The 24,489-nt window shown below is 42.0% G+C and overlaps 1 protein-coding gene across 2 annotated transcripts in view; it reads left to right on the forward strand.

Moving 5' to 3' along the window:
- The window catches only part of gabrb2a (gamma-aminobutyric acid type A receptor subunit beta2a), a 31,316-nt gene that overhangs the window by 2,990 nt on the left and 3,837 nt on the right, over positions 1-24,489 (forward strand). For both annotated transcript variants that reach the window (XM_018675725.2, XM_018675726.2), the window contains exons 4-8: positions 9,133-9,353; positions 17,409-17,491; positions 21,584-21,721; positions 22,010-22,162; positions 24,171-24,415. In XM_018675725.2, coding sequence (XP_018531241.1) covers positions 9,133-9,353; positions 17,409-17,491; positions 21,584-21,721; positions 22,010-22,162; positions 24,171-24,415 — 840 coding nt within the window. The remainder of the gene's footprint in view (positions 1-9,132; positions 9,354-17,408; positions 17,492-21,583; positions 21,722-22,009; positions 22,163-24,170; positions 24,416-24,489) is intronic.

Below are 24,489 nucleotides of genomic sequence, written 5' to 3' on the forward strand. Positions count from 1 at the left end.
TAAGAGGTCGGAATCACCTCCTCTTCCTCCTTCACATCCAGCTCTTTGCTACAATTGGGTGGGGGGGTGGGGTGGGAGGGGTGACGGCAGCTGACGAGATTGATCTCAGAGAAATCAATAATATCATTGTGCGCAGTGATCAGGATGGAGGATGGAGTCGGTGACCTGCGCTCGGTGCGGGGCCGCTTTGATCTTCCTCATCAGGGGCAGCTGCTTTTTAAGATTAAAGTGCTGACGGGGAAAACAACACTGAGAGAGAAAGAGATAGAGAGAGAGAGAGAGAGAGAGAGAGGGGCGGGGGCGGGGGATAAGGATGAAAACTGGTGGAGAGCAGGGTGGGAGAGAGGTGAAGGTTACTGAGATCTCCTCTGATGATATCTACATCCTGTGGTCGAAGATGAGAAGTTACTGCGGACACCCTGTGTCATCATGAGATCTGGGGGGAGATCTTCAAACCTGGCATCATTTAATACACATTTGTTTTCTTTGGAAACTTCAGGATCTCCACGACTCATTAAAATCATCAGTGGGTTTAACATGAGCTTCTAATGGCTGGCCCACTGGAGCTTCAGTGAGGTCTGAGGGCTTAAAAACAAGGCTCAACTCTCCAGTCTCAGGCCATAACTATTATAACTAACTAAGGTAACCATAACATAATGACATCCTCAAGTGTCCTGTTTTGTCCAACTACCAGTAAAATCCCAAAGATATTTGTTTTAACCCCTTAACGCCGATTGTCGCGAATTCACATCATACCTTTTGCATTCAGTCTGCAGCCGAGCGTCAGCTTGAAAGCAAAAACACAAATAATTTATTTTTTTATTTTTTTATTTTTATATAATTGTAAATACATTCGGGCATCAAGGAGTTAATGTCATAGGAGACCAAAGAAATCTGAAAATATTCAGATTTGATGAACTGTTACTGGTGTTTTTTGCCGTTTTGCTTTGAAAATAAGAATTTATCAGAAATCAAAAGAAGAATGAAGAGAATAACTGCTGAGTCAGTTTCAGTGCTGTGTCGTGATTGCAGGGAACCTTAAGGTGCTACTGAAGATGACAAAACTGACAGAAAACATTATTTAGGCACTCTAAGGCAGAGCAAAGGAGAGAAAATTAATAAAAGCCTTTATTGGGTGTATTGGTTAAAACGTAGAGTTAATCAGGATGAAAATGGTAAAAGTAGTAAATTAAAAGAAAATTCTAATTAATCTGAACCTATTTAAAGAAAACTAAACCTTCTGTCTGTGACAACACCAACCAGATCAACTCGAGTTACACGTGATCTCAACTGAGACTACAGAACAGGAACGTAAGGGAAATGGAGGAATTTGCCGTGAGACGTGAGAGAAATACGACTGGATTTGAAATCAACATTTGTGTGCAGGCCTGCCATCACAGCAGTGAGCAGGTTTGGGTTGTAGACAGCTGCTCACTCCTCTAATTAAAGATAAAAATGCCTCTGGTGGAGAATGAACTCTGCATTTTGGTCGGGGCTGATTGAAGCCATTGTGGCATTTTTCTTCCACGCTGACATGAAGGGCATGATGGTGTTTGAGTACGTAACAGGGTTTTGTAGATTTGTTGATTCTTTCTCTTTTCTCTGTGTTAACACACACACATATGTAAGAGGCCGGTTCACATGTGTATGTGCCGCATGTGGAGTCTTTTTGTTGTTTTTTTTGGTGCATTCTTGTGTGATCCACAACGATGGGCCTGTCGAGGCTCAAAGGTCAGCCGTGTTGTCGGGCAATAAAAAATGTGCAGGTCAGTCGGCAGCAGCCTTGCCTGCATGACATTACAAATGTGCTATTTTGAGAGGGAAGCGTCCTCCGAGTCCGAGGTGTGACCACACATCCTCACTGGGTGGGCTCTGCTGACTCACTGGGGTTAGTGCAAAATATGGCACAGATATGATATCATGGCCGAGACCCCCCACTGCCCCCCCCGATCTCCCCACCAACCACCTCCCCTATTTATCTGTCTGTTCAGCACTGGTATCTCGCACCATCACTCACCTCCCTCACTTAGCAGCTGAAATTGCTTTTGCATAATGCTGTTTGTTTTTGTTTTTTTTTTCTTTTTTGCTGAAATCACAGATCCAGGAACCCGAAACCCTGGTTACAGCGCATTAAAATGTGTTTCTGCACACAGTCTGTGCAGCTGATTAAATACAAGTCGAGCCTGTTGTCTCAGCAATGCATCGGTGCTGCATAATAACGTCTTTCGGCGTGCCATCCATATGGTGGGTACGGCTGCACTCTGCACTCTGAGGCTGGAATAAGGAGGGAGGCAAATGAGTATTTTCACTCCTCGTCTTTTCTCCATCCCGCTCGTTAATTACATGTAAAATACCTGAGGTTGGTGGTTGTTAAGAGGCACTGCCTGTACTATAATACTGCTCTCTGAATGTTAATTAGCTGGCTGTGAATTAAAAGATTTAAACAAACCAGCTGTGGTGGCTTCTGGGATGGAGGAATTAGTGGGGCGTGAGCGTTCCCTTTATTACGATCATTATCCTGACAAGCACTGGTTTCTTTACATGAGTAAGGGGGATCTGGTCGTCAGATAACGGGTGCCCGATGACCAGGGGTGGGGGGTGGGGGGTGCAGGTGGGGGGACGGGACGGGACGGGACGCAGGCCTCGGCGTCACAGCACGTCCGCGTGAGAGAGCATGAGAGATGCAGCTTCTTGTGTCTGTGAATTAGCAACCATTTTGATCTTGTTTGTCCAAACTGATCCTGTTCCATTTTATTTTCAGCTTGTGGAAAATAAGCTTGTGTTATTTTTACTCAGTGTTGCCATGACAACGCAGCCCTTTTTTTGTTGGATCTAGGGAAGTCAAGGAAAAGCAAATAAGGCCTCTCTTTTTTTTCCAGGGACTTTTTTTTCAAGATTTTTAACGTTTTATTATCCAGGTGAAGGTTGTTCTGGTTTTGAAGATCTCAGATTCCATTTTTGTTTGTTTTTGTTTTAGCTTTTTGTTGTTACTTTGCCTTTTTAACAGATGAATTGATGTTCCTAGGGAGCTCCCAAAATGTTAATGATCATAATATCTTAGATACAGCTGCAACTAACAATAATTGTAATCATTGAAATATTGATTATTTTTAGTGAAAAATGCCTATAGATATTTAACAGGGACACCATCAGAGAACTTGTTTAGTCCAATCAACCCTATAAAACCCAAATATATTCAGTTTACAGAGACACAAGACAGAGAAAAGCAGCAAAAAGCAGGACGATGTCACATATGTTCTGTTGATCTAATGACCAATAAACAGAGTGATTGTTTCAGCTCTGATCAAAAATATCATTGAACCATGCACATTTTTCAACAGACACACTCACAGCATTTTTAAATACAAGAAAGATTTAGTCTCCTCATTTGCCTGGTGCTGCTTTGATTCTGCCCGCTCTGTTTGCTCTGCCGAGCTTTTCCAAAAAGCTTAAGACAAGAAATGCAGGTTGTCCAGAACAATGTCATTAGTTATGCTGAGTGGACACACAGAGTAACAGATTAATATGGTCAGCAGCATAATTACAGCACAAGAACAACACTTAATCCTGCAGCTTTCTTACATGCACGCTGCCTCCTTTGCTTAATGTTTAGCCCGTGGAGACTGGGTTCATTTGTAGATAAAACACACTGTTGGTGATCGGAATATGAGCTTTAAAAATATGATTACACTATTTCTGAAAGTAAAACCTGGTAAAGATAGGGAGTAGGGAGTGGTAAAATGTGCCAAGCATATGCACATCTCAAACATTTTTGTTAGTGTCATATGTTTAAATGGTTATGTATAATTTTGTTAAATTAATGATTAGTTGATACATTTGTATCATCATCTGTCTGAAATGCATTTCTTCTAATGCATCTCATCAAAACTAATCAATTAGCTTTAAAATAAGAATGAAACAACATTCCTGTTTTTACTTGGCTGGTTTGTCATTTGCTTTAATCACCAACACTTCACCCTTGCAGAGACCCAACTGCAAGAGCGAGTGATGCCAAATTTAAATTGGTGGTGATATTCTTTCATTACGGCCAGTGAGGGAACGAAAAAAAAAAAGCTCTGTGTCTTAAAACAGGGACTAAGTTAGCCAGATTCATTAAAAGCCTTTAATGTGATGATGGCTCCCTTAATGATTCTGTCAGGCACTTTCTCGACTGACGCTAAGTAGCTGAAAAATGACCCATTGGAAAGAGAGTCATAAAAGTGTCTGTATTGTCACTTCCCTTGGGATGGGTATGGCCAGCAACTCACTCAGAATGCACTACCTCCCCCTCCTCCTCGCCCCTTCTCCCTCCCATGACCCCTAATATCTAATTTGAAGCCTGTACTTAACCGGACACAGGGAGCACAACAAATGAATAAATTCAGCTTGACCAGTTGATGCGCTGTGGCGTCTCCTCCAGCTCGCAGACGGGAAACGAGAGGGGACAAGAGGGGCCGCGGTGTCTGCGGACGCGCTTGTTATTGCCCCAAATGTCGAATTGTCTCCTCGTGCCGTGGTGGACGTTGCTATTATCAGCAGATACTTCCCTTGCTTTCTGCTCTGCAGCAGGACACGGCAGATCAAAGTGTTGGCAATATGGTGGACGTCTGCCCGGTCCTGTAAGGCTGCAGAGAGGAGGAGAGAAAGGCACATGCAGCAACTGTCACACCAACAGCTGATGGGTAGAATATGTTGTTTGAGCCTTATTGTACTGTCCCACTCTCTTTTGACCTCATTAAAACCCCAAATCAAGAAAAGTAGGGGAGCAGTAACCCTCCCAATGAAGGCACACAATAGAGAAATGACCCACAGTTAAGCACAGTTATGACACAGAATAAGGAAATATTTCTTTATATCTATGTATTAATATAAATAGCGTGTGCAGATGTTTTGACAGAATATTATATAAAATGAACATGTTCTCATAGGATCTGCTTTGTTTACTTGCAAAATTAGTAGATTATTTTGCTGAAAGTAATTCAAAGGAATGTACAGTACAAGTACATGCTGTCCTGACTTCAATAAAGCTTAGGGTCAGTTAAACCTTAGAGGTGCTGAACTCCCTGTCAGACCTCTTATGAACAAACTAAACTATAAACAAAATAAAACTCCAATAACAGAAATCCAAGCAGATTTATTTGGTTTTCTGGATGTGTAGTGATGCATAAAAATCTGTTAAAAATCGTGTTTACAAGCATCTCTCATAAATGCTAGGAAGAGTCACGTGGTAAGAAGCTGATGAAATAATGCGAAGTGTGTTTTCTGTACTGTAAAAGAGAGTAGGTATAGAAAATGAAAATGAGAGTGACTGCATCGCTGGATCGTGATGCCTTTCACAAACATGAAAGTCCGCTGCACATAAATACAACTGGCGAGATGGTGTCGTTATGGAGATAGAGTGAATGCATTAACGTCTGAATCTGAATCCGAATCCACAAACGGAGCAGTATGTATTGTGTTAAGCTCATCTATTGGCAGCTCCCTCCCATGTCGCTTGTGACAGCTGATGTAGTTGTAATGGAGGTCTTGTAACAACCGTAGCCTGTCAGATTTCTCAGGGAAACACAAATGTACTCCTTGTCACTCTGTCAGATTCTTAATGGGGGTTTGTTAGCCCAGAAACAGATCTGTAGTGAGACACTGTCACTGTGCAACCAGCCTTGATGTTTTATAAGTTAGCCGAGCCTTGTTTGTATCTTCATCGCATTTATATATTCAGTGCTGTCATGCTGCTTCTATTTTTTTATGCTTTTTTAAAATGTTGGTGCTCTCCACAAGATGTCTCCCTCACTGATGCTCACTGGGCCGTCTGTGTGATGTTAATGGAGTTTCTGGAGGAGTGCTGACAAGGAGAGTGAAGGTCGCTTTAGAGACCGACACTCCAGCATGGGACGGTCTGTCTCTCAGTGGTTATCTGAAGGGTGTTTTTTTTTTTTTAAATGCTGCATGCTGCAGAAATCCCTCTCACCTGCTCCATCTTTTGTGCGTGGAGGAAGAGATTAAGCTCTTAGCACATAACACTGTAAATGTCTTGTTTATTACTCAGAAATTATTTTTAGTGCAGGAGAGAAAATGTCAAATCAAGGACGACTCCTCAACTTACAGGATTTAATACTCATATTTTGTGCCAAAAGACATTTGACTAGATGGTTTCACTCTCATCTTTAGAATCAAAGCTGCACCATGTTGAGCAAAAAATGTATGTATTGCAGAGATTTGCTTAATTTGTAACATGCACATCATATTTTCAGATTATATTTTTGTCTGAATCGCTTTATTTACAGCTGAGTACATTAAAGATTTACATGCAGATGTAGGATTTGCTTTGCTTGCATGAAAGCAAACATTCTCCTGCCTAATGTGTCTGCTGCAGAGCGCCAAAATAGTACAACACCTTTCCCCCCGTCACAAAACAAAATGTACTCCCTCGCAGTACAGTAGTCTACGTTGCAGATTTGGCTTTTCTTGTAACAATAACTTTGACTGTACAGAGAGAGATGGGAGGAAGAGGCCTTGTTTCGTGTCCCAAGTGATGTCCGAGCGAAGGTAAACAGCACCATCTGTGAGGCCATAATTACGCTGCCGTTTCACAGCACAGCCAGGAGGCAGCATGCAGGCCCAGGTGTTCTCTGTGCATCGCTATACGTACACAGTGAGGCAATGCACACACGAATGGACACACACTGGAAGGAGAGCAGGTTCTCAGTTCACTTCAGTAAAGTAACGCGTTTCTAAATGTTTTTGTCTCCAGCAGGCCTTTTTCACAAGAAACGTCACAGGACGAAAAACACCGGCGTAATTGATAAAATGAATGGATGTTGAATTCCATTTAGCTGCTTCAGTTTAATGGTCCTGGTTTTGTTCATGCTGCCTCACTGTCACACTGCCATGACTTACTGGGACACATGACTAGGACAGAGCCAATGCAAAAATTATTTGCTGTCATTGTGTGACACGACAAAAACAACATTGATTCATAATTGTCCAAAATCTCCTTTCACTGCCCGCTACAACGTAAACTGTTGAGTGAGGGAGTAATTTCAGACACAGCCTAAAATTAGAAATTCTACTGGTGCTGAAATCATTAGTCAGTGAATTGATCTGTCAATCGAAAGGTGATTAATTGCCAAATTATTTTGATAATTAATCATTTATATAAGTCATTTCTCAAGCAGAAAAAAATCTGGTATTAGCTTCTCAAATGTGAGAATTTGATGCTTCGTACCACTCTAAATAAAATACCTTTGGTTTTTAGTCCTTGTTCAGTTACTGTGATGAGCACTGCTCAGTTTTCTGAAATCTTAATGATAAAAAGATTTGTCCTTTAATCAAAAAATAACCAACATGTTATTTGATAATGTTGCTAATTACTTATAATAATAATGTAATGCACAAATTAAGAGCCATGAATTCAAAGATCAAAAATCCAAAATGTGTGTGTGTGTGTGTGAGTGTGAGTGACACACCGGACACACTCATGCTCACTTGTTACCATATCCACTAAAATGTCAAAGGATGTTTTGCTCCAGTCTTAACAAAAACAGCAACAGGAAAAAATACAGAAAGACTGTTGTTGAAAGTCTGTTACACCCGACAGATGAATAAATTTAGCCTCAGAACAATAATCAGATTGTTTCCACTGGGCTCTAGTTAATATTTTTTCTCAGCTATTCAGAGAGAGAGGGAGTTGCAGTATCTTCCTCTCAGACTGTTCTAGCTCCTTGTGTTTCTGTGTTCCTTCATCAATATGGAGAAGGATGGCGCTAAAGACAGGGATGTATTGCGGGAGATGCTGCCTCGGTGGGTGATGTACTGTACAGCGAGCCTGCAGGCTGCGGCTAACGATCCCAAAGGTGATAGAGATATCCGATTGACAGGCTGATAATGAGGCAGAGAGGGAATGAGTGCGCGAGGAGGGTTCAGTGGGAACTCTTGTAAAACAGGATAAGGATGCGGCCGTCCTCGCTTGACTTTTCACTCCTGAAAAAATCAACATGGCAGCAGCTCATGTATTTTTAGATGCCCTTTTTACACAGCGTTGTGGTCGTGCGCACTGCATGCAATGAATGATAAGAGTTTAAGAGTGAGAGTGGCAATTGCTTAGCTGTGTCACGCCAATGTGTGATGATGGGGGGAAAAAAAGGCTTGGAAACATAGAAGCACTGTGATAAGTAATGACGATGGCTGCTTGGAGTAAAAGCTCAAGGGCCTCGTTTCACGGACCGTATTTTTTAATTTGTTTTCCCACTCATCGATTGCACTGCAATACACTGTAACAGAGCAGATCCAACTGCAGTGCTGTGTTTTACTGTGGCTGTGTGGGTGTAAGTCTTTTTTTAAGAGTGAGAAGCAGAGAAAAGAGAGAGAGAGAGAGAGAGAGAGAGAGAGAGAGGAGGTGGTGGAGTTTACAGCTACATCTCTGAGCATGTGTAAAAACAAACTGTACAGTATCAATGCATTTTTTTTTTCTCCAAGGATAAATCTGGAAAACTCTCTCCAAAATCTCAGTACTTGTGGTTGTTTATTACGAAGAATTAGAAGCAAAACCATACACATACACACACGCACACACACACACACATATACACACACTCACACAAAAAGCCGCAGCTGCAGAGATCCACTCACTCTTTGCATTAGAGGCAGCGTCGTCTCTATAAAGCAGAAAGTGGCTTCATTCGCTCTAGTGGAAGCAGATATTTTTAGCTTGAGACAATAGTCATAGCTGAGAAAGTTCCCCTCTGGTTATGGTCTTAAAATTAAGTGAGGATAGTTGAATATTAACCCCCCAACCCCAGCCATCAAGGCCCCTAGTAGAGGCCATGGCCTTTCAGACCACCAGCGACCTTTTGGCTGACCTTCTCACTATGCAGAATCCATACAGCCTGTTGTGGAGTCACATTCAGATGTTAGCGCAGAATGACATGCTGACAGAGCTTGATATGTTTCCCAGCTGAGGTGACAGTGGAAATAAAACATATTCCTCTACTTACCTGAAAGATTTAGTCAGTAGATTTAGCTATAAAGTGTTTGTTTCCTGGCTTTAAAGCCAAAGTTAATACCAGTGTTGTTGATTCTCAGTGTGAGTCCTAGCTTCACTAAATGGACCCCACCCCTCTCTCTGTCCTCCAGGACTACACTTTGACAATGTACTTCCAGCAAGCGTGGCGGGACAAGCGTCTGTCCTACTCTGAGATCGCCTACAACCTGACTCTGGATAACAGAGTGGCCGATCAGCTGTGGGTCCCCGACACCTACTTCCTCAATGACAAGAAGTCCTTCGTTCACGGAGTCACAGTCAAGAACAGGATGATCCGTCTCCACCCTGACGGGACAGTGCTTTATGGACTCAGGTAAGCCTTTTACATGTGCCCTTCATATCGTGTCATAATTAACAACTTGATCATGATGCATAATGGACTAATGTGATTGTATCTGATGCATTGATCTGAGTGAGGCTTTTTTTAAAATTGAATTTTGAATTAAAACCATTGTGGCTTTTACTTTTCCTGCTCAGTATGGCACAGCCACCTTTAACTAAAGGATAATTACGTCTTTTTACACCTTGGTAGCTGCTCTCACAAAGCAGCAGCTGCGATCTGTGAACAAGAAATACTGCTAAAAAAAAATCCCAGTGGGAAAAGAAACATGTGAGATGAGCATAAAATAAATCTCCAGGCTTGCCAAGAAAAGAGGGTGAGCAGTAACTATATTAAGCAAATTGTTGGTTAAAAACAAGCTGACCACAAGAGACTGATTTTTTAAATTTCCTGATCAATTATAGAGATTTGTTATATAAAATTAAAGTAGTTAAGATCAGGGTTTTCCAGCCCAACTCCAAATGGTTATCAAGACATCTCTGAGATTATTAACAAGATTTTAAAAAAGAATACACAACAAGGCAAGCTTATTTGTGTAGCTCCTTTAGACAACAAGAAAATTCAAGGTGTAGATGAGAAAGACATTACAACAAGACAAAAGAGTAAAATATGACAGAAAGTGAAATGCTAAAATTGAATAAAAGAGGTTAAACAGGACAATAAAATTATAATACAGTCACACTGCAAAGCAATACATAGAAAAAGTAATGTGACCCAGACTCATTGAACAGCCTGGCAGCAGTGCAGAGATATTCCTTTCTAACCAGTCAAAGTCAGGGGTGGGAGCTCACAACCATCGATCAATACATGAATGTGCTTGTGGTCAACTGCTCCTCTCACACCAGAGCTTCAAGCTAGCATTAGCAACTGGAAGACGTCACTACAGCTGATTCACAGTTTAGCAAGCTCCTGATTCCTGCAGAGACAGTGAACAAGATGAGGATGCAGGTAGAGGGCCAGGTGGAGCAGGGAGAGGGAGGGGTGAGAGGAGCAAAGTGGCTGCCATTGAGTCTCATGATGGAGCTAGCTTGATTTCCACAACTTCACGTATTGTAGCTTTAAGAAAAGGCAGCAGTGAACAGAAATGTTTGAAACCATCTTTCAGCATGTCTGCCATGTTCTCAGATCTCAGAAGCTGGTTTGGTACATACAATTACAAAAATAAGACCTATGGAGTAACGAAGCGGAATTATCCTTTAACAGCTGTGTATAGGAGGTATCTCCCTTCATATTTAAGCCTTTCACGTCGGCCTGATGATCATCAGTGTCAATAATTGATCGGCTGTGATCAATAATGAAGCAGGGTGCTACAAACAGCCGAACTGAGTCTGATTCTGCAGGATGGTTCAGCCCGTCTACAAGACATCTCTTTGTGGTGTTGGACTGTGATGCCTCTGAGGAGACTGTCATCCATAATTGATAACTCATAATCAATAATGTAGCAGTTCAATACAAACACTGAATCTGTATTTGTACTGATGCGGCATATTTGACTGCACAGGCCAGCACAGCCCGTCCATCACTGTGCTGCTGCCTCCTCTGATCTGTCGCCTCCTCTTTGTGCGCGTGTGTGTGTGTGTGAGTGTGTGTGAGCTAATGATCTCAGATTAGTGTCCGCATTTAAAAGATGAGATTATTGTTGCTAATTCAAGATGTTGCAGCATTCAGTCATTCTCTCTCTAGACTGAGATGCCCTTCTTGCGCAAAGACTGCTTAAAAAATTTAAGTATCTGCACTGCACCAGATTATTCATTGCCACATTTTGTTTCAACACTTGAGAAATGTAATTTATAACGCTCTGACTCAATTATATAAGCCCAACACATATTTTTGTAGAACAGCCAAAAAGCAATGGAGGCTAGGAGAGGGCTGTTGTAAAATTTGAGGGTGTGCGTGCAGCAGAGAGATGTGGTTGTTACCTCAGATACGTTGTCCTTGTCAGTGCCGGCTGCCTCCCGGCTCCTCCATTATTTGGTTCGTGGGTTTGGTCCAGGTTTTATTTGATGCTAGCAAGTCCAGACACAAGCTGCTGTCAGAGTCAGCCCGGCCAGATGCCTGTGTGCTCTGAGCACGCTGACACATACCTGTAGAGACGGGCCGGCTGGTTGCAGCAGCAGGGCTTTAGTGTGGATGTGGAGGAGATGGCTAACAGAGAGGAGACACAGTGTTTTAAACGGCAGAGCAGGATGTATGTGAGCGCACACATGTGTCCTGTCAGAGTCAGTGTAAACATCAGCAATGGTTGAAGTAGTATTTAGATCCTTTAGTTAAGTAAAATACTGCAGAATGACCTTTGTCAAAAGTTATATAGTAATATTATTATTAGTAACAGATGTCTTCATATATAAACAGCATGTTCATGTTACTGAAGCAAAATTTAACTACTTTGCATTGAATTAATAATACATCATGTTCTATTAATTGATCACATGTTTTACATGTAAAGTAACCCTGGTAACTGCAGCAGTGTTGTGGAGTTAAAAGCAAAATGTTTCCACCTGAAATGCAGTGATGTATAAAGTAGCATAGAATAGAAGAACTCAAGTACGTCAGAATTGTATTTAAGTACAGTACTCGAGTAAATGCCACTGAAGGTCAGTGTATGTTCTAATTATCACCATAGAGATACTTCTAATTAAGGTTAACATTTTTTTGCTCTCCTTTGAGCTTTAGCATTAAAATATCTCAATATTTTATTGATTTTATTAAATGAATTTGTCAGGGATCATGTGCAAAAAACATTAAAGGGGAACTATGCTAATTTCATGTCAGAGTCAGTTTACTCCACATTATACAGCACTTCTGGTTCTGCAGGACCACGACCTCCAAAAATAACCCTGATGACATCACTACAGTAACACTATTACATCATCAGGGTTATTTTCGGCTTGAAGCTTGAAGAATAATAACAATATATTCATAAGAAAGTCTGTTGCCATCTGGGAGTCTGGAGTTTGAAAATATGGGATTTTACAGGGACAGTGAGTCTAATGAAAAGATGCCATCTGGTTGCATCATGGGAAATGTAGGATCCAGTGTTTTGAGAGCTTGACTCATACTAGAGACTAAAAGTGCGAATATATTGATGTATGCTGCTTCAGGTATGATCACTCTCTTTTAAATGTGTCTCTTTTGAGTCTCTTTAATCTCATGCAAGTGCAATGCTAAATCACCGGAGTACACCTTTAAACGAAGGGTGAAAAAATGCAATGAATCCTAAATGCAGAATAGACAATTGCTCCTGTACTCTTGTTCCAACTCTACACAAGTTCAAAATGAATTTTCCTGCATTGTTTCATTACATGTTTGCCTTCTTTTAAACCTCAAACACTTGTAAATATGTCACGCCATAGGAAATGTTGTTGTCCCGCTAAATGCTGGCATAATAAGCAGTAAAAGTAAACATATTATTGGCCTCAAATGTGAACGTGGATTTGTGCTGAACTAACTGAAATTAGCTAACACCATACCAGGGGAACACCAATAGATTAGAGTGTTGTTTAGTTTGCAGGAGGCATTAGTTGTATGTGTGTGTGTGTGTGTGTGTGTGTAGGATCTGTGTCTGTGAGTGGGTGCTCGCGAGTGGGCACATGTTATTTTTGGGGTGCATGCGGAGGAGGAAGGGTGAGGGTGTTGTTTACTCCTTATTCCCTGGATATTTAGTGCATCCCGATCCTGCCAAATCCTGGCCTTCAATTATCAGGAGGAGCAGAAAATTACAACAGTGCTCCCAACTGTCACTTTAGAGCTTGGTTTGACTCTCGGGGAGAGGCAGTCTGATCTAATTACCCAGCCCCTGAAAAGGCTCAGCCAATAACACAGATACCGCCCAGGCTACGAGAATAGACACACACACACACACACACACACACACAACAGGAGAAAAAAAAACACCAACTCCACTTAGCTTGATATTTTATGCAGGAGGAGAGGAAAAACCAAAGACATTCAGTGCATGACTTCTGATGCATGTTGCTCAAAATTCACAGAGTGGGATTGAGAAAAGAGGGAGAGCCAGAGAGAAAGAAAGAGACATGAAGGTCAGACTTCATTCAAAATGGAGAAATTATTAGGATTCTCCCTCCCCCCCTCTATCTCTCTCTCTCTCTCGCCCTCTCTCTGCCTCGCTCTCTCTTTGAATATTGTAGCTCCCTTTGTGAGAGGACATATCCTTGTGCTATGGAGACTGACGTCCTCTTTTGTCAGGGCGAGGAGTGTTCCACTCTGCAGCTCAATAGATGACATCGCATGGCCAGGAGGAGAAAGCTGCTGAGTGGAGGAAGAGAGGGATTTAAATAAGCCCTTTTTTCTGTCAATACCATCAATACGGGCTCAGCATCGCCTTCAAAGTTATCCATTTCTCTCTCAAAACTACTGATCAAGCGGGATGGCTTGCATGTTGTATGTGTTTGGATGTGCCTGTCCTGTGAAATTAAGAAACCTCTCCTTTGATTTGGCATGCTTTGGCACACATACGAGCATCTTTGCCGAGGCCACTGCAGACATTTTATTTTCAAATTTGGCAACAGTGCCTGAGCAGGGAGAGACAATCCTGCGTGCCATGTTTCCTCAGCTCAACATGCGCTCTCTATCCAAAATGGAGGGAGCTTCTCCATCTTAATTTTAACTCCCTAACTTCATTACGACGTCGATGTAATAATTTGTCAGTTTAATTAAAGGCTGCACAGGTTTGTAACCTGCTCACAGGAATCATTCGGGTCTCTTGCTGCTGTGACGCTCCCTCGAAATGAGATTCTGTCTGGGAATTCGTGGTGGTTGTGTTATGTCCGTAAACAAGGTCATTTGGAATAAAGGTGCACAGGCTGCCTTAGGGGGGGTCCACACACACACACACACACACATAGCCCGGGCTGAACTGTGAGGGAACATGCACAGGAGAGAGAGAGAGAGAGGGAGAGAGAGAGAGGGAGGAAAAAACAAAACAGCCTTTTTTAGAACTCCATGTCCTATTAGCTCCGACGCAGAGCAAATGTAGCGTGTTTGAATCTGCGTGATCTGCTAGAGCGTGGCCTCTCCTCCGGCAGGTTGGGATGAGAGAGAGGAACCGGCCCTGATGTTGATGAAGAGCAAACAAGCCTGTGCTTCATGATCACTGCTGCTGCTTCTGCTGCTGCTGCAGAGGTCCACGGCAGACTCTCGCTGCAGCGAAGATGACGATGAGGAGGAGGAGGAGGAGGAGGAGGAGGAATAGAGGCGAAGGCAGGGAGGGAATCCTGCAGAGAAATCCTCACCCATCTCTTCTCCTTGCTCGTTTTTAGCTGTTTATTAATTGTTAGCGTGGGTATCGGGCATGCTAGCTAGGCCAGTGGATGCAGCAGTGGCTCTTGATCAGTGATGCAGAGGCTCAGACAAAAAAGCTTCGAGACTTCTGCTGATGATGTAGGTGGGCTATAAATAGGCTGTTATTTTTACCCCTGCCATTTTGGCCTCATTTCCACTTTTCCCCTGTGCTTCCTCTGCCACCGTGATGATTTAGTGGTGGTGGTGGAGATGATGGTGAGTGATGAGTGACTTGCTGGCGAGCACAACATCCCAGTAAGTTGGGGCCGTAAAAAAAAAGAGGGGGGGTAAACTAGGACAGAAATAAGACTCCTGTGTTAATCCCCCAGTGCACCATGGCCCTGCTAACTGGCGCTTACATAAGAGCCCAGAGAGCAAGAAAAAGGAGGCAGAGAAAGAGGTAGAGAGCCTGAGAGAGGAAGACTGTGCGTCTCTACATCTCGAAAAATGAAATCCCAAACTTGCCAGGCTGGGCCCAGGGGAGCTGCAAGTCTTATGTAGAAGGATTTCAAATAAACTTTTCCTCTTAATTATTAAAGACAAAGCACTCTTCAAGATAAGTTTGTGGTTGAAATGAAGAGAAGGACGATATTGTGATTTAGTTTTTACTGCCCAGTGAACAGTTTATTCTTTTCTAAGCACAGAGGAGTTCTGAATTGTTTCTAAAATGTGTACAGCGCAAAAAAGATTTTTGGACTGGGTCAAGTTCAAATTTTCACTCTTCTGTTTAAACACTGCAGCATTGTCACCAAGCAGGGATGAGATATGCGACAATATCCAGTACGCAGTGTTGATGTGTCATTTTTATACCATGGAGCTACTCCTTCAATATGTATCAAGTCAACCAAAAACAGACATTTCATTTCAATTTTTTTTTCGATGGATATGTTCCCAATTGACTTTCCAGAAAACTCACTATATCATTACATTTGAATATTACATTATAAATTCATATACTACTATTGTGTAAGTATTTTATCTGTATCGATCCTCATGTCATTTCTGTTTATTACTTTAGCCCTCAAAGTCTGAACTTTCTAGAACTGATTATCTTACTACACAGCAGTTGTTAAAATTAAGTCGCAGGCAGATTTCTTTCACTTTAGTTAATAAAGTAAGACATTAAGGATTCAAAAATAGACTAAAATGACCTATAAAATTAGACTGAAAATGTCATGTATTTACTATTAATGATTTCCAGTAGTTGGTTGAGGTCTGAGTGCTCACAGACCATTTTCATCGTCATGTATGAATGGATGAACCACTAAAGCAACAAACCCATGATTTGATTGTAACCAACAATGACAAGGGAAACCCAAGGTCACGACAAATACTTCAACCTATACTGGAAATTTTCCCACAGGCTGCTATTATTGTTAATGGTCGCATGATGCTATCATGTTTTATATCAATCAGTGTGTGTGCATGTGTGTGTATGAGTGTGTGTTGGTTTGTCTTACAAGTCGAGGATGCTGCATTTAGTCCCTGTGGTTAAATTGTGTGTCCAGTCTCTCTCAGACAGCCTCAGGGGTTTGGCACGGCCGGGTGCCAGCCCGTCTCAGCTCCGGCCAACTTGTCGTGTGTGTAACAGGAAGTACGTTGCTCTGAGTGAACCTGTCGGACGCGGCTGGCTCACATTCGGCGGCTCTTTATTACAGGATTGTTTGACCAGAGGTTGAACCCTGTTCTAGATTTCTTATGGAATGAAAATAAAACCAGTACATCGTCCCACTTCTAACACTACATACAGTACTAACCATGTGTACTGCACTTAGCATATAAGAAAGAAATATACTTTACTGTTTTGTATTAACAAGAAATGATGCAACGTGCACATAAATGTCACAATAGAACTGTAAATCCAAATATTTATTTTCTGAGATCTCATGAGAGCTGTCTTTCATCAGTTATTTATTTTTTCTAATTAGCTGGTGCATTTTCTTTATGTATTTGAACTTATTGCAAACTCAGTGTTAGAGAGCTATAAAATGCTGTAAGCTCGAAAAAGCTAATGCAGATGTTCTGTCACAGTTCAGGTTCATTCATTCATTCATTCAACCTTTACTCAGTTACTTACTTGTTTACTGGCATCCTGTTCACTCAGTCCAATAAAAGCAAAAATCCAACATTTTAACAAACATTAAAACTTACAAAGGTCCAAATAAAAGATGAGGATAAAATGGTTGAAGGGTAAAAGTAAAAGGGCATCAAACCAGCAATAAACTGGGCTCTGGGGTTGTACTGTAGCCCTGGAGAAGAGAGAGGAATGTTTTTTCTTTTTTTGCAGTTTTGTAGTCCGGTGCCAGGATCTGGGACCCAGAGGAGGATACAGTAGAGAGGGGTTATAACATGAAAGAGGGGAAATGTTAAGGAAAAGGAGGGATCAGCAGGAGGTTTCTTTTGAGATCCTTAAAACAAGAAATACACATTGAGAGGGCAGACAGAGCAAAGCTACTGACCCATCATTTTATTTACTCTTTTTCCTCTCAACTCAGGCTTTGTTAAAATTACAACAAACTTCTGCTTGGATATATTATATTAAGCTTTTTGTTTTCAGAGGTTTCATGTCAGGTGCTCCTGCTTTACAGAGGTTTGTCATCATCCTGCTTTGGCGTGTACATCCTACTCTGTTGTCAAGGTCAAATGAAACAAACTGGACTGTTCGTGGCGGCCTCAGTCGGCTCTGTGTTGATAAAGCTTATATTTTCCATCCCACTCTGTGTCTAGGATCACCACCACTGCAGCCTGCATGATGGACCTGCGTCGCTACCCTCTAGATGAGCAAAACTGCACCCTGGAGATCGAAAGCTGTAAGTACCGTTGTCCCTGACAACCAGCTCTCACACCCACACACAGACGTAGAATTAAACAGATCCCACGTACACATGCAGCTCTGAAGTCTGGTTCTCAAAACAGTCTGCTGGTCCGGTCGGCGGCAAGGTAGAAGGAAGGTTGATAAGGCTGCGTGTAAAATGCTGAGAAAGGCTGATGAGACATCAAGAGATACGCATCAAGAAGAGGAACATCACTAATGGCTCACTGACTGATAACATCCAGCCTAATTAATTCAACTCCAACTGCAGTGGCTTCCCAAGGCGTGGAGGAGCCTGATTAGGTCCAGTGTTTCAGGGGTGTGCTGATTGTGGATGTTATGTGCCGCTTTCTCCCAAAACTGCCTCCATGTTTGTACGGTACAAAGAGCTCATTTCACACGGAGTTTGTAATTGTACGTGATCCGGCGTTCTCGAGTTGAGGGAGGGAGGGAGCGTGGAGGAACATGAGAGAGAAAGATGAGGTCCTCTGCGTGTTTTATCTGGGTCCCCAGAGAAAAGGATTATGGGGCTGGGATGTGGTGTAGGGCTCAGTCTTTCCGGGTTTGATCACACCATTGCCAGCAGCGTGAAGCAGCACAAAAACAGTGCGGGTCAGAACCGCCTCTCGCTGCTCCTCTCTTTTCGTTTCTCATCTCCTTTCTTTGCACAGTCTCATCCTCTTCTCTTTTTTTTCTCCCAGCCTTTTTATCTCTCTCACCATCACTCATACTCTCTCTTTTTTTTTTCCTTCCTCACTCAGCCAGCCCAACACAAAATACACACACACACACACACACACACACACACACACACACACACACACGCAGCCTCGCACACATACACACACAGCTCCAGTTTTGATCACCAGGCAGTATCTGCTCTCATATGGATTAACTGGCAACGGTTTTAACGTTGGAATCGCTTCATGCCAGAGCATGCTATTTTATTCAGACTAATGAGCCTAGAGAACTCTCACTTCCCTTGATAAACTTGATGCATTTTTAACAGACACAAGTCTTAAAACCCCAGATCCCCTGATACATCAGCAGCTCACTACTGTGGCTCAGGCCACTGGCCTCATATGCCGGGCTGCGCTGAGCAATAATTGATTTCTACCCATCCAATACTAAAGGTCTATTGCACACGTACATATGCAAATATGCACCCACATGTGTATGTGCACATCCTGGAGCTCACATTGCATTGTCTATCTCTTCATGTCATTCTTGTGGGACTCACATGACAGCCCAGGATGAGTGCAGTGATGTAATCCACTGACATCTTTCTGAGAACATATAGAGACAATGGTCCAGAGCTAATGGAGCTACAAAATGACTGACCAGTTATGGATAGGCCATAAAATGCTCCCTTATGACGCTCCTCATGCCAAACCCTCCCTTTCCCCAAACTCCTCAACACCCTCCTGATCCCAGCCCCGTCATGGTTGATCAGAACTGAACTGAACTGCACATCAAAACAGCAGCATGGTGGACTTGGCCCTAATTGGGGTGATGCAGGGGTTTGCACAAGGCGGGGATGATGACGGTGCAGACCTGGAGGGAGAGCTAACTGTATCTGCTGGTGTACAAATTCAACCATCAACCATATTAAAGCTCCACAGCCATCAGCGTCACCAGACCCCTTTAGTAAATACCATGATTAATTTTCAACAACAATAAATATTTATCATTGCATTAATTCAGATAATTACGGCATACTGATGGGAAAAGAATAGATGTATTTCTACTGAAACTTGTAGCAAGAGTGTTGCATGAGGGCTGTGATGTATTCAGTTTCTGAAAGTAATGCAACAAGAATAAGGCTGGTGATAATCTTTGCTTTTCTAATGTTTAACTAATCCCACAAAAAGTCCAGAACCAACAATGAACTGATTCTATTAACAAGCATTACCTGTGTGATAGAACTCCATTGTTGTCCAAAAGCTATTAAAAACACATTAATGAGCCACACCAGTGTACTGGGTGCCATGATCCTTCATTATGTTTGATAAAAATATGAGTTTATTTTAAGTAAATCCCACATACACCATCCTGCTGCTGTAAAGACTCACTGGAGCACCAAATGTGTATTAATCCGCAGCTGAAAATAGTCCCCAACAAATGCACAATTTGCTCCTGTTTGACTAATGTTTGCTAAAAGTTACAATGCCCGGGTGTTTGGGTAAATTATTTACCCCTTTTTAGAATGGAAATGATGCATTTGTGACCTGTTTTTTAAGATTTACATCCAAAGAAGGAGCATGTGGGTGTGAAGCTGAATGCCACAGACAGGATAGGTCAGAGTACTGAGATAAAATATTGTTTGGAAATAAAGAAAAATGGCAGCCTTAAATGTCAGTGATTCAAGATGTACATCCCCAGAGCAACATCAGAGATAGAAACCTTTTATTTTCACAGCAGACATGTTAGAATAGGAAAAGCAGAGGTGATAAAATGAGTGATGGCTGTTCAGTCTTCAGTTTCAGGGTGCTGGGATTGTGCATGCAGGTTCATGTAGAACAAAGCCACTGTTGATATTATTAGTAACACCTGTGCTTTTCCTGCTGTGGTAAGTCAAAATGTCTGCTGTGAAAAAGGCCTGTGGGTGAAGTTAGCTGCCTGTCCAACCAGTAACAACCCAACACAAGCACCGTGACTAACTTCACCTTGAATGTCACTGCCACAGCAACAAAGAAATATGTGTTAATTTTTAAAAAACCAAAGCCACAGAGTTTAATTATTCATCGCATCTGAATAGGTCACTGCCTCTATTTTGAGTATGAGGCAGACAAAGTAGAACTCGGCGCAGGGAGATGGCTGCTCCCTGTTTGCCTGCGACGCTGTTCGTGTCAGAGACAGACAGTCTGCAACGCTGGAGTCCCCTGACTTCAACTGCAACAGTTTCCATCCATGTGCACTAAACACATCATGCTCCAAATCTCTGCTGCTCATAGTGTTACGTAGCTTTAAAATAGCAAACGTTTGCTTTGATATAAACATGCTTCAAAATGGAAAAATGCCCTGGTGTTGAAGATAGAGCATTGCAACTGCACACAGTTTTTCTCATTTCATCATTTCATCATTTCTATTCATTGTAGTTGGGTTTTTTTTTTCAGTGTAGAAACTGATATTGTGAGAAACTTTTTAACATTCAAGTAACATACTATGCACAACTTCAAATTCTAATGCCATTTTGTTTTTAATGTTCTGAAGGGATCATACTTCACAAGTACAAGCCATTCTCCAAAAATACAAATATTTTTAATCACTATCCCACCTTGCAGCTAAGGTTGATGTACAGAGATTATGAAATCAGTCTTGCTTGAGATAGTAATTCATCACAGTGAACATGTAGCTACATTTTTTGTGAATTTGTTACTTGTGTACATTGATGATTGTTTTTTTTTTTTTACCTCTTCCTTCTTGGTCTGCTCAAGAAAGTTCCAATATGCAAAAATTGAAAGATTGTTAAACAACCTTGTATTTAAGATCTACTGTATGTTGCTGGAAAATTACACCAGGTGAACATTAATGTTGAGAAATTACTTTCTTGCATTAGAAATTGCTGCTTTATTGCTGAATGATGTTTTCAGAGCTTCCAGCAAACACCTGAAAACACCAACATGCAGGCATTAAAAATTACCCACTGTGTTATGATGCATTGTAACACAGTAGGTAGTGAAGTAAATAGAAACAATGGCTACCTGGACGATGGAAAATCCATTGTAAAATCTTAAATCTTCACTCCAACAACTTCATGGAAAAAAAATCCCTCCTCATATTTGTTAATTTTTAGAGGCCTGAGATGCTAAAACTATGCTATTTCACAGGATTTAATTTAACGGAGCAGAAATGTTTTTCTCTTCTTTTCCTATTCAAGTCTGTTAACCATTTTTTGACCCCTACAGATGTACTTTGGGACCATGCTCTAAAACATGATGAGTGGTATTTGTAGAGAATGGGCTAAAACGCACAAAACCACTGACATTGACATTTAACACTGCTGCACGACATTATTATGTATTATGGACCATTAATGGATGACGATAATGTTTCTCTAAGTGTCCTGGCTTTGGTTTCTTCTCTGCAGATGGCTACACCACAGACGATATCGAGTTTTACTGGCGAGGTGGAGACGGCGCAGTGTCCGGGGTCGACAGAATAGAGCTGCCTCAGTTCTCTATTGTCGACTACAAACTCATCTCCAAGAACGTGGTCTTCTCTACAGGTAAACAACGCAGCCATCAAGTTTGTCATTGGTCCTTTGACTGTGTGGTAGCAGGTGTTTGCTGTAAAAACGGTTTATTAGGAAAAGGGGGATTTACTGTAACTGAAAAATGTTCAATATAACCCAGTTTTATTTTTAACATTAAAATACATACACATAAAAACAGACGTCATATTGGAGATGGATGTGGCAGGCTCCCCAGTGTCAAGGAAAATATAGCTTTTTGTGGGCGTCATTGAGGAAAATCTATTTGTATCCTACTTCTCTATCTCCGTGTTCCTCCTTCAGGTTCCTACCCCCGCCTGTCCCTCAGTTTCAAACTGAAGAGGAACATTGGTTACTTCATCCTGCAGACATACATGCCTTCCATCCTGATTACCATCCTCTCCTGGGTCTCCTTCTGGATCAACTACGACGCCTCAGCTGCCAGAGTGGCCCTGGGTAGGATTGCCTTGCCGCTGCTGAACAGTGACCCTGGGAAATAACCCAAAGCTAAATGATAACAGACCATAAAAAGAGCCATTTAACACACACTGAGCCTTTCACATGTAGACTGGCTTCACATCTATACGTTATCGTGTCTGTCATTAGCCTGGTCTCTTGTTTTGACTATTTATTTTCCCAGCATTTACTTTTTTTTCCTCATTAGCTCTGAGCATGTGAGTGATAGCAGTGTGTGATAGGCTGCCTGGCTAAATGTCTGTTGTTCAGAGATGACTATATGCATGACTCATGCAGAGCGAGAAGCGCTGCAGCTCGACCTTGAAGCGTGCTGTCTTTCTCTCTGCCTGTCTGTCTATCGGAGCCTCTCATTGGCCGGAGATCCTGGCTTATCAGAGCCGGATCCTGCTAAATTACAGCCAAACGAAAAGTGGCAACATTTGCTTAAATGCACCTTGTACATCAGAATTAATGTTTTTTTCTTTTTTTACACCAATGTCAGACTACCACTGATACTAAAATGAGATGCCACAAAGCTCCCTTCAGTGTTAAAGTTGGGTATGACAGGGCAGAGCATCAGAGGAAATGGCTTTGAGCTTTATGTGTGTCGTTCTTGTCACACACCATTTGTTTTCTGAAGTGGGACACATGCGGGTTGGAGCCCGAGACGGTGCATTCGGAGGGTAACGTGATTTAAAGATGTGCCTGCTCTCAGCGTCCTGAGAACGTGCAGCGAGCCAGCGCAGCCAATGAGAGATGAGGCTCCATGCTACAGTGACACTGCTGGCTGCTGGGTTATTTATAATACGTGTGAATCTGACCAAATGCAGATTGTGCATGCAGATGACTAATGTATCAAACACAATGCGTGTATGTCAAAAAAACAGGTGAATCGTGCTGTGACTAATAGCAGATGTTTACAGTGATGCTGTGCTTTTCATATAGCCTACAGTTTGTTTTGTGTCCATTTGGTTACATGATTGGATACAAACTTTACTCACATGAAACACACACAGTTTCAGTCTCAGGAGGCTTGGAGGGATCTTTTTTATCCATATGGGTTCACGTTCATTCAGGCCTGTCTGTTTATTGTAAATGCAAACATGTAATGTACCAGGTAATCATGGATGCCTGTGCCCATAAGCACATGCAAATATCCTTTGAAGATGAGCACCTGATCTCTGTTATTCTGATGTAAATCAAATTTCAGTGAAACAGGACTCCCTCATCCACTCCTCCCTTTATTATAGACACTCAGTAGTTTGCTGAATAATGAGCAGTAAATGTAGATGACAGACCTTACTAATCATCAGCATTTTGTAATTTTCTTATCTTTAAAATTGCTAGCATTGCATTGCTAGCAGAAAGCAGTGTATGTGCCATTGACTGCTTTTTAAAAATTATTCCACCGTGAAATTTATTCAGGCACTTTGTAGTGCGTAAATGTATACACTCAGAATATAGATACAAATAAAATGTATTGCATTATATTTAAATAGGCAGTGATTTAGGCATGGCCGAGCTTTAAACTAAGTAAAAACATCAGCATGCTAACATGCTACATCATCTTAGATGAACATATTCGGATGCTAACATGTGCTTATTATCTGTATGTCAATAGTGTGCAGCAATTTGGTCATACACCTAAGTACTGAGGACAATACTGAATCACCACAATGAATACCATTCATCCTGAGGAAGACATGACCGTTTGCACTAAATCTCATGGTGATCCAGCCAGCAGTTGGAGACATTTCACATGTCAACCCGCTGTGGCACTAGAGGAAAAGTCAGATGATCACCAAAATCAGCCTAACCCATCCTTTGGACACGATGAATGTCTGCTCAGAATGTTACCTTAATCCATTCAACAGCTGTTGAGATATTTCAGTGGTGGACCAACATTACCATCACCCAGAGCCATGCTACTAGCATAACTAAAAATGTAACATAACAACGTCCAAAAACTTCACTCTCTCTCTAAACGTGTGACTCCGCTGATCTCCAGGGATCACTACGGTGCTGACCATGACCACCATCAACACCCACTTGCGAGAGACGCTCCCTAAGATCCCCTACGTGAAGGCTATTGACATGTACCTGATGGGCTGCTTTGTGTTTGTCTTCCTGGCCCTGCTGGAGTACGCCTTCGTCAACTACATCTTCTTCGGCCAGGGCCCCCAGCGGCAGAAGAAGGCGGCTGAGAAAGCAGCCACGGCCAATAACGAGAAGCTGAGACCCGACCCCAACAAGGTAGGTTGTGCGGGGCAGCTTCTTCCCTCTAGAGGCATCTGTGCTGTCGGTTAATGTGTCTGTTTGTTTCTGTG

The sequence above is a fragment of the Lates calcarifer genome, linkage group LG8 (assembly GCF_001640805.2).
Source record: "Lates calcarifer isolate ASB-BC8 linkage group LG8, TLL_Latcal_v3, whole genome shotgun sequence".
Classification (NCBI taxonomy): Eukaryota; Metazoa; Chordata; class Actinopteri; family Centropomidae; genus Lates; species Lates calcarifer.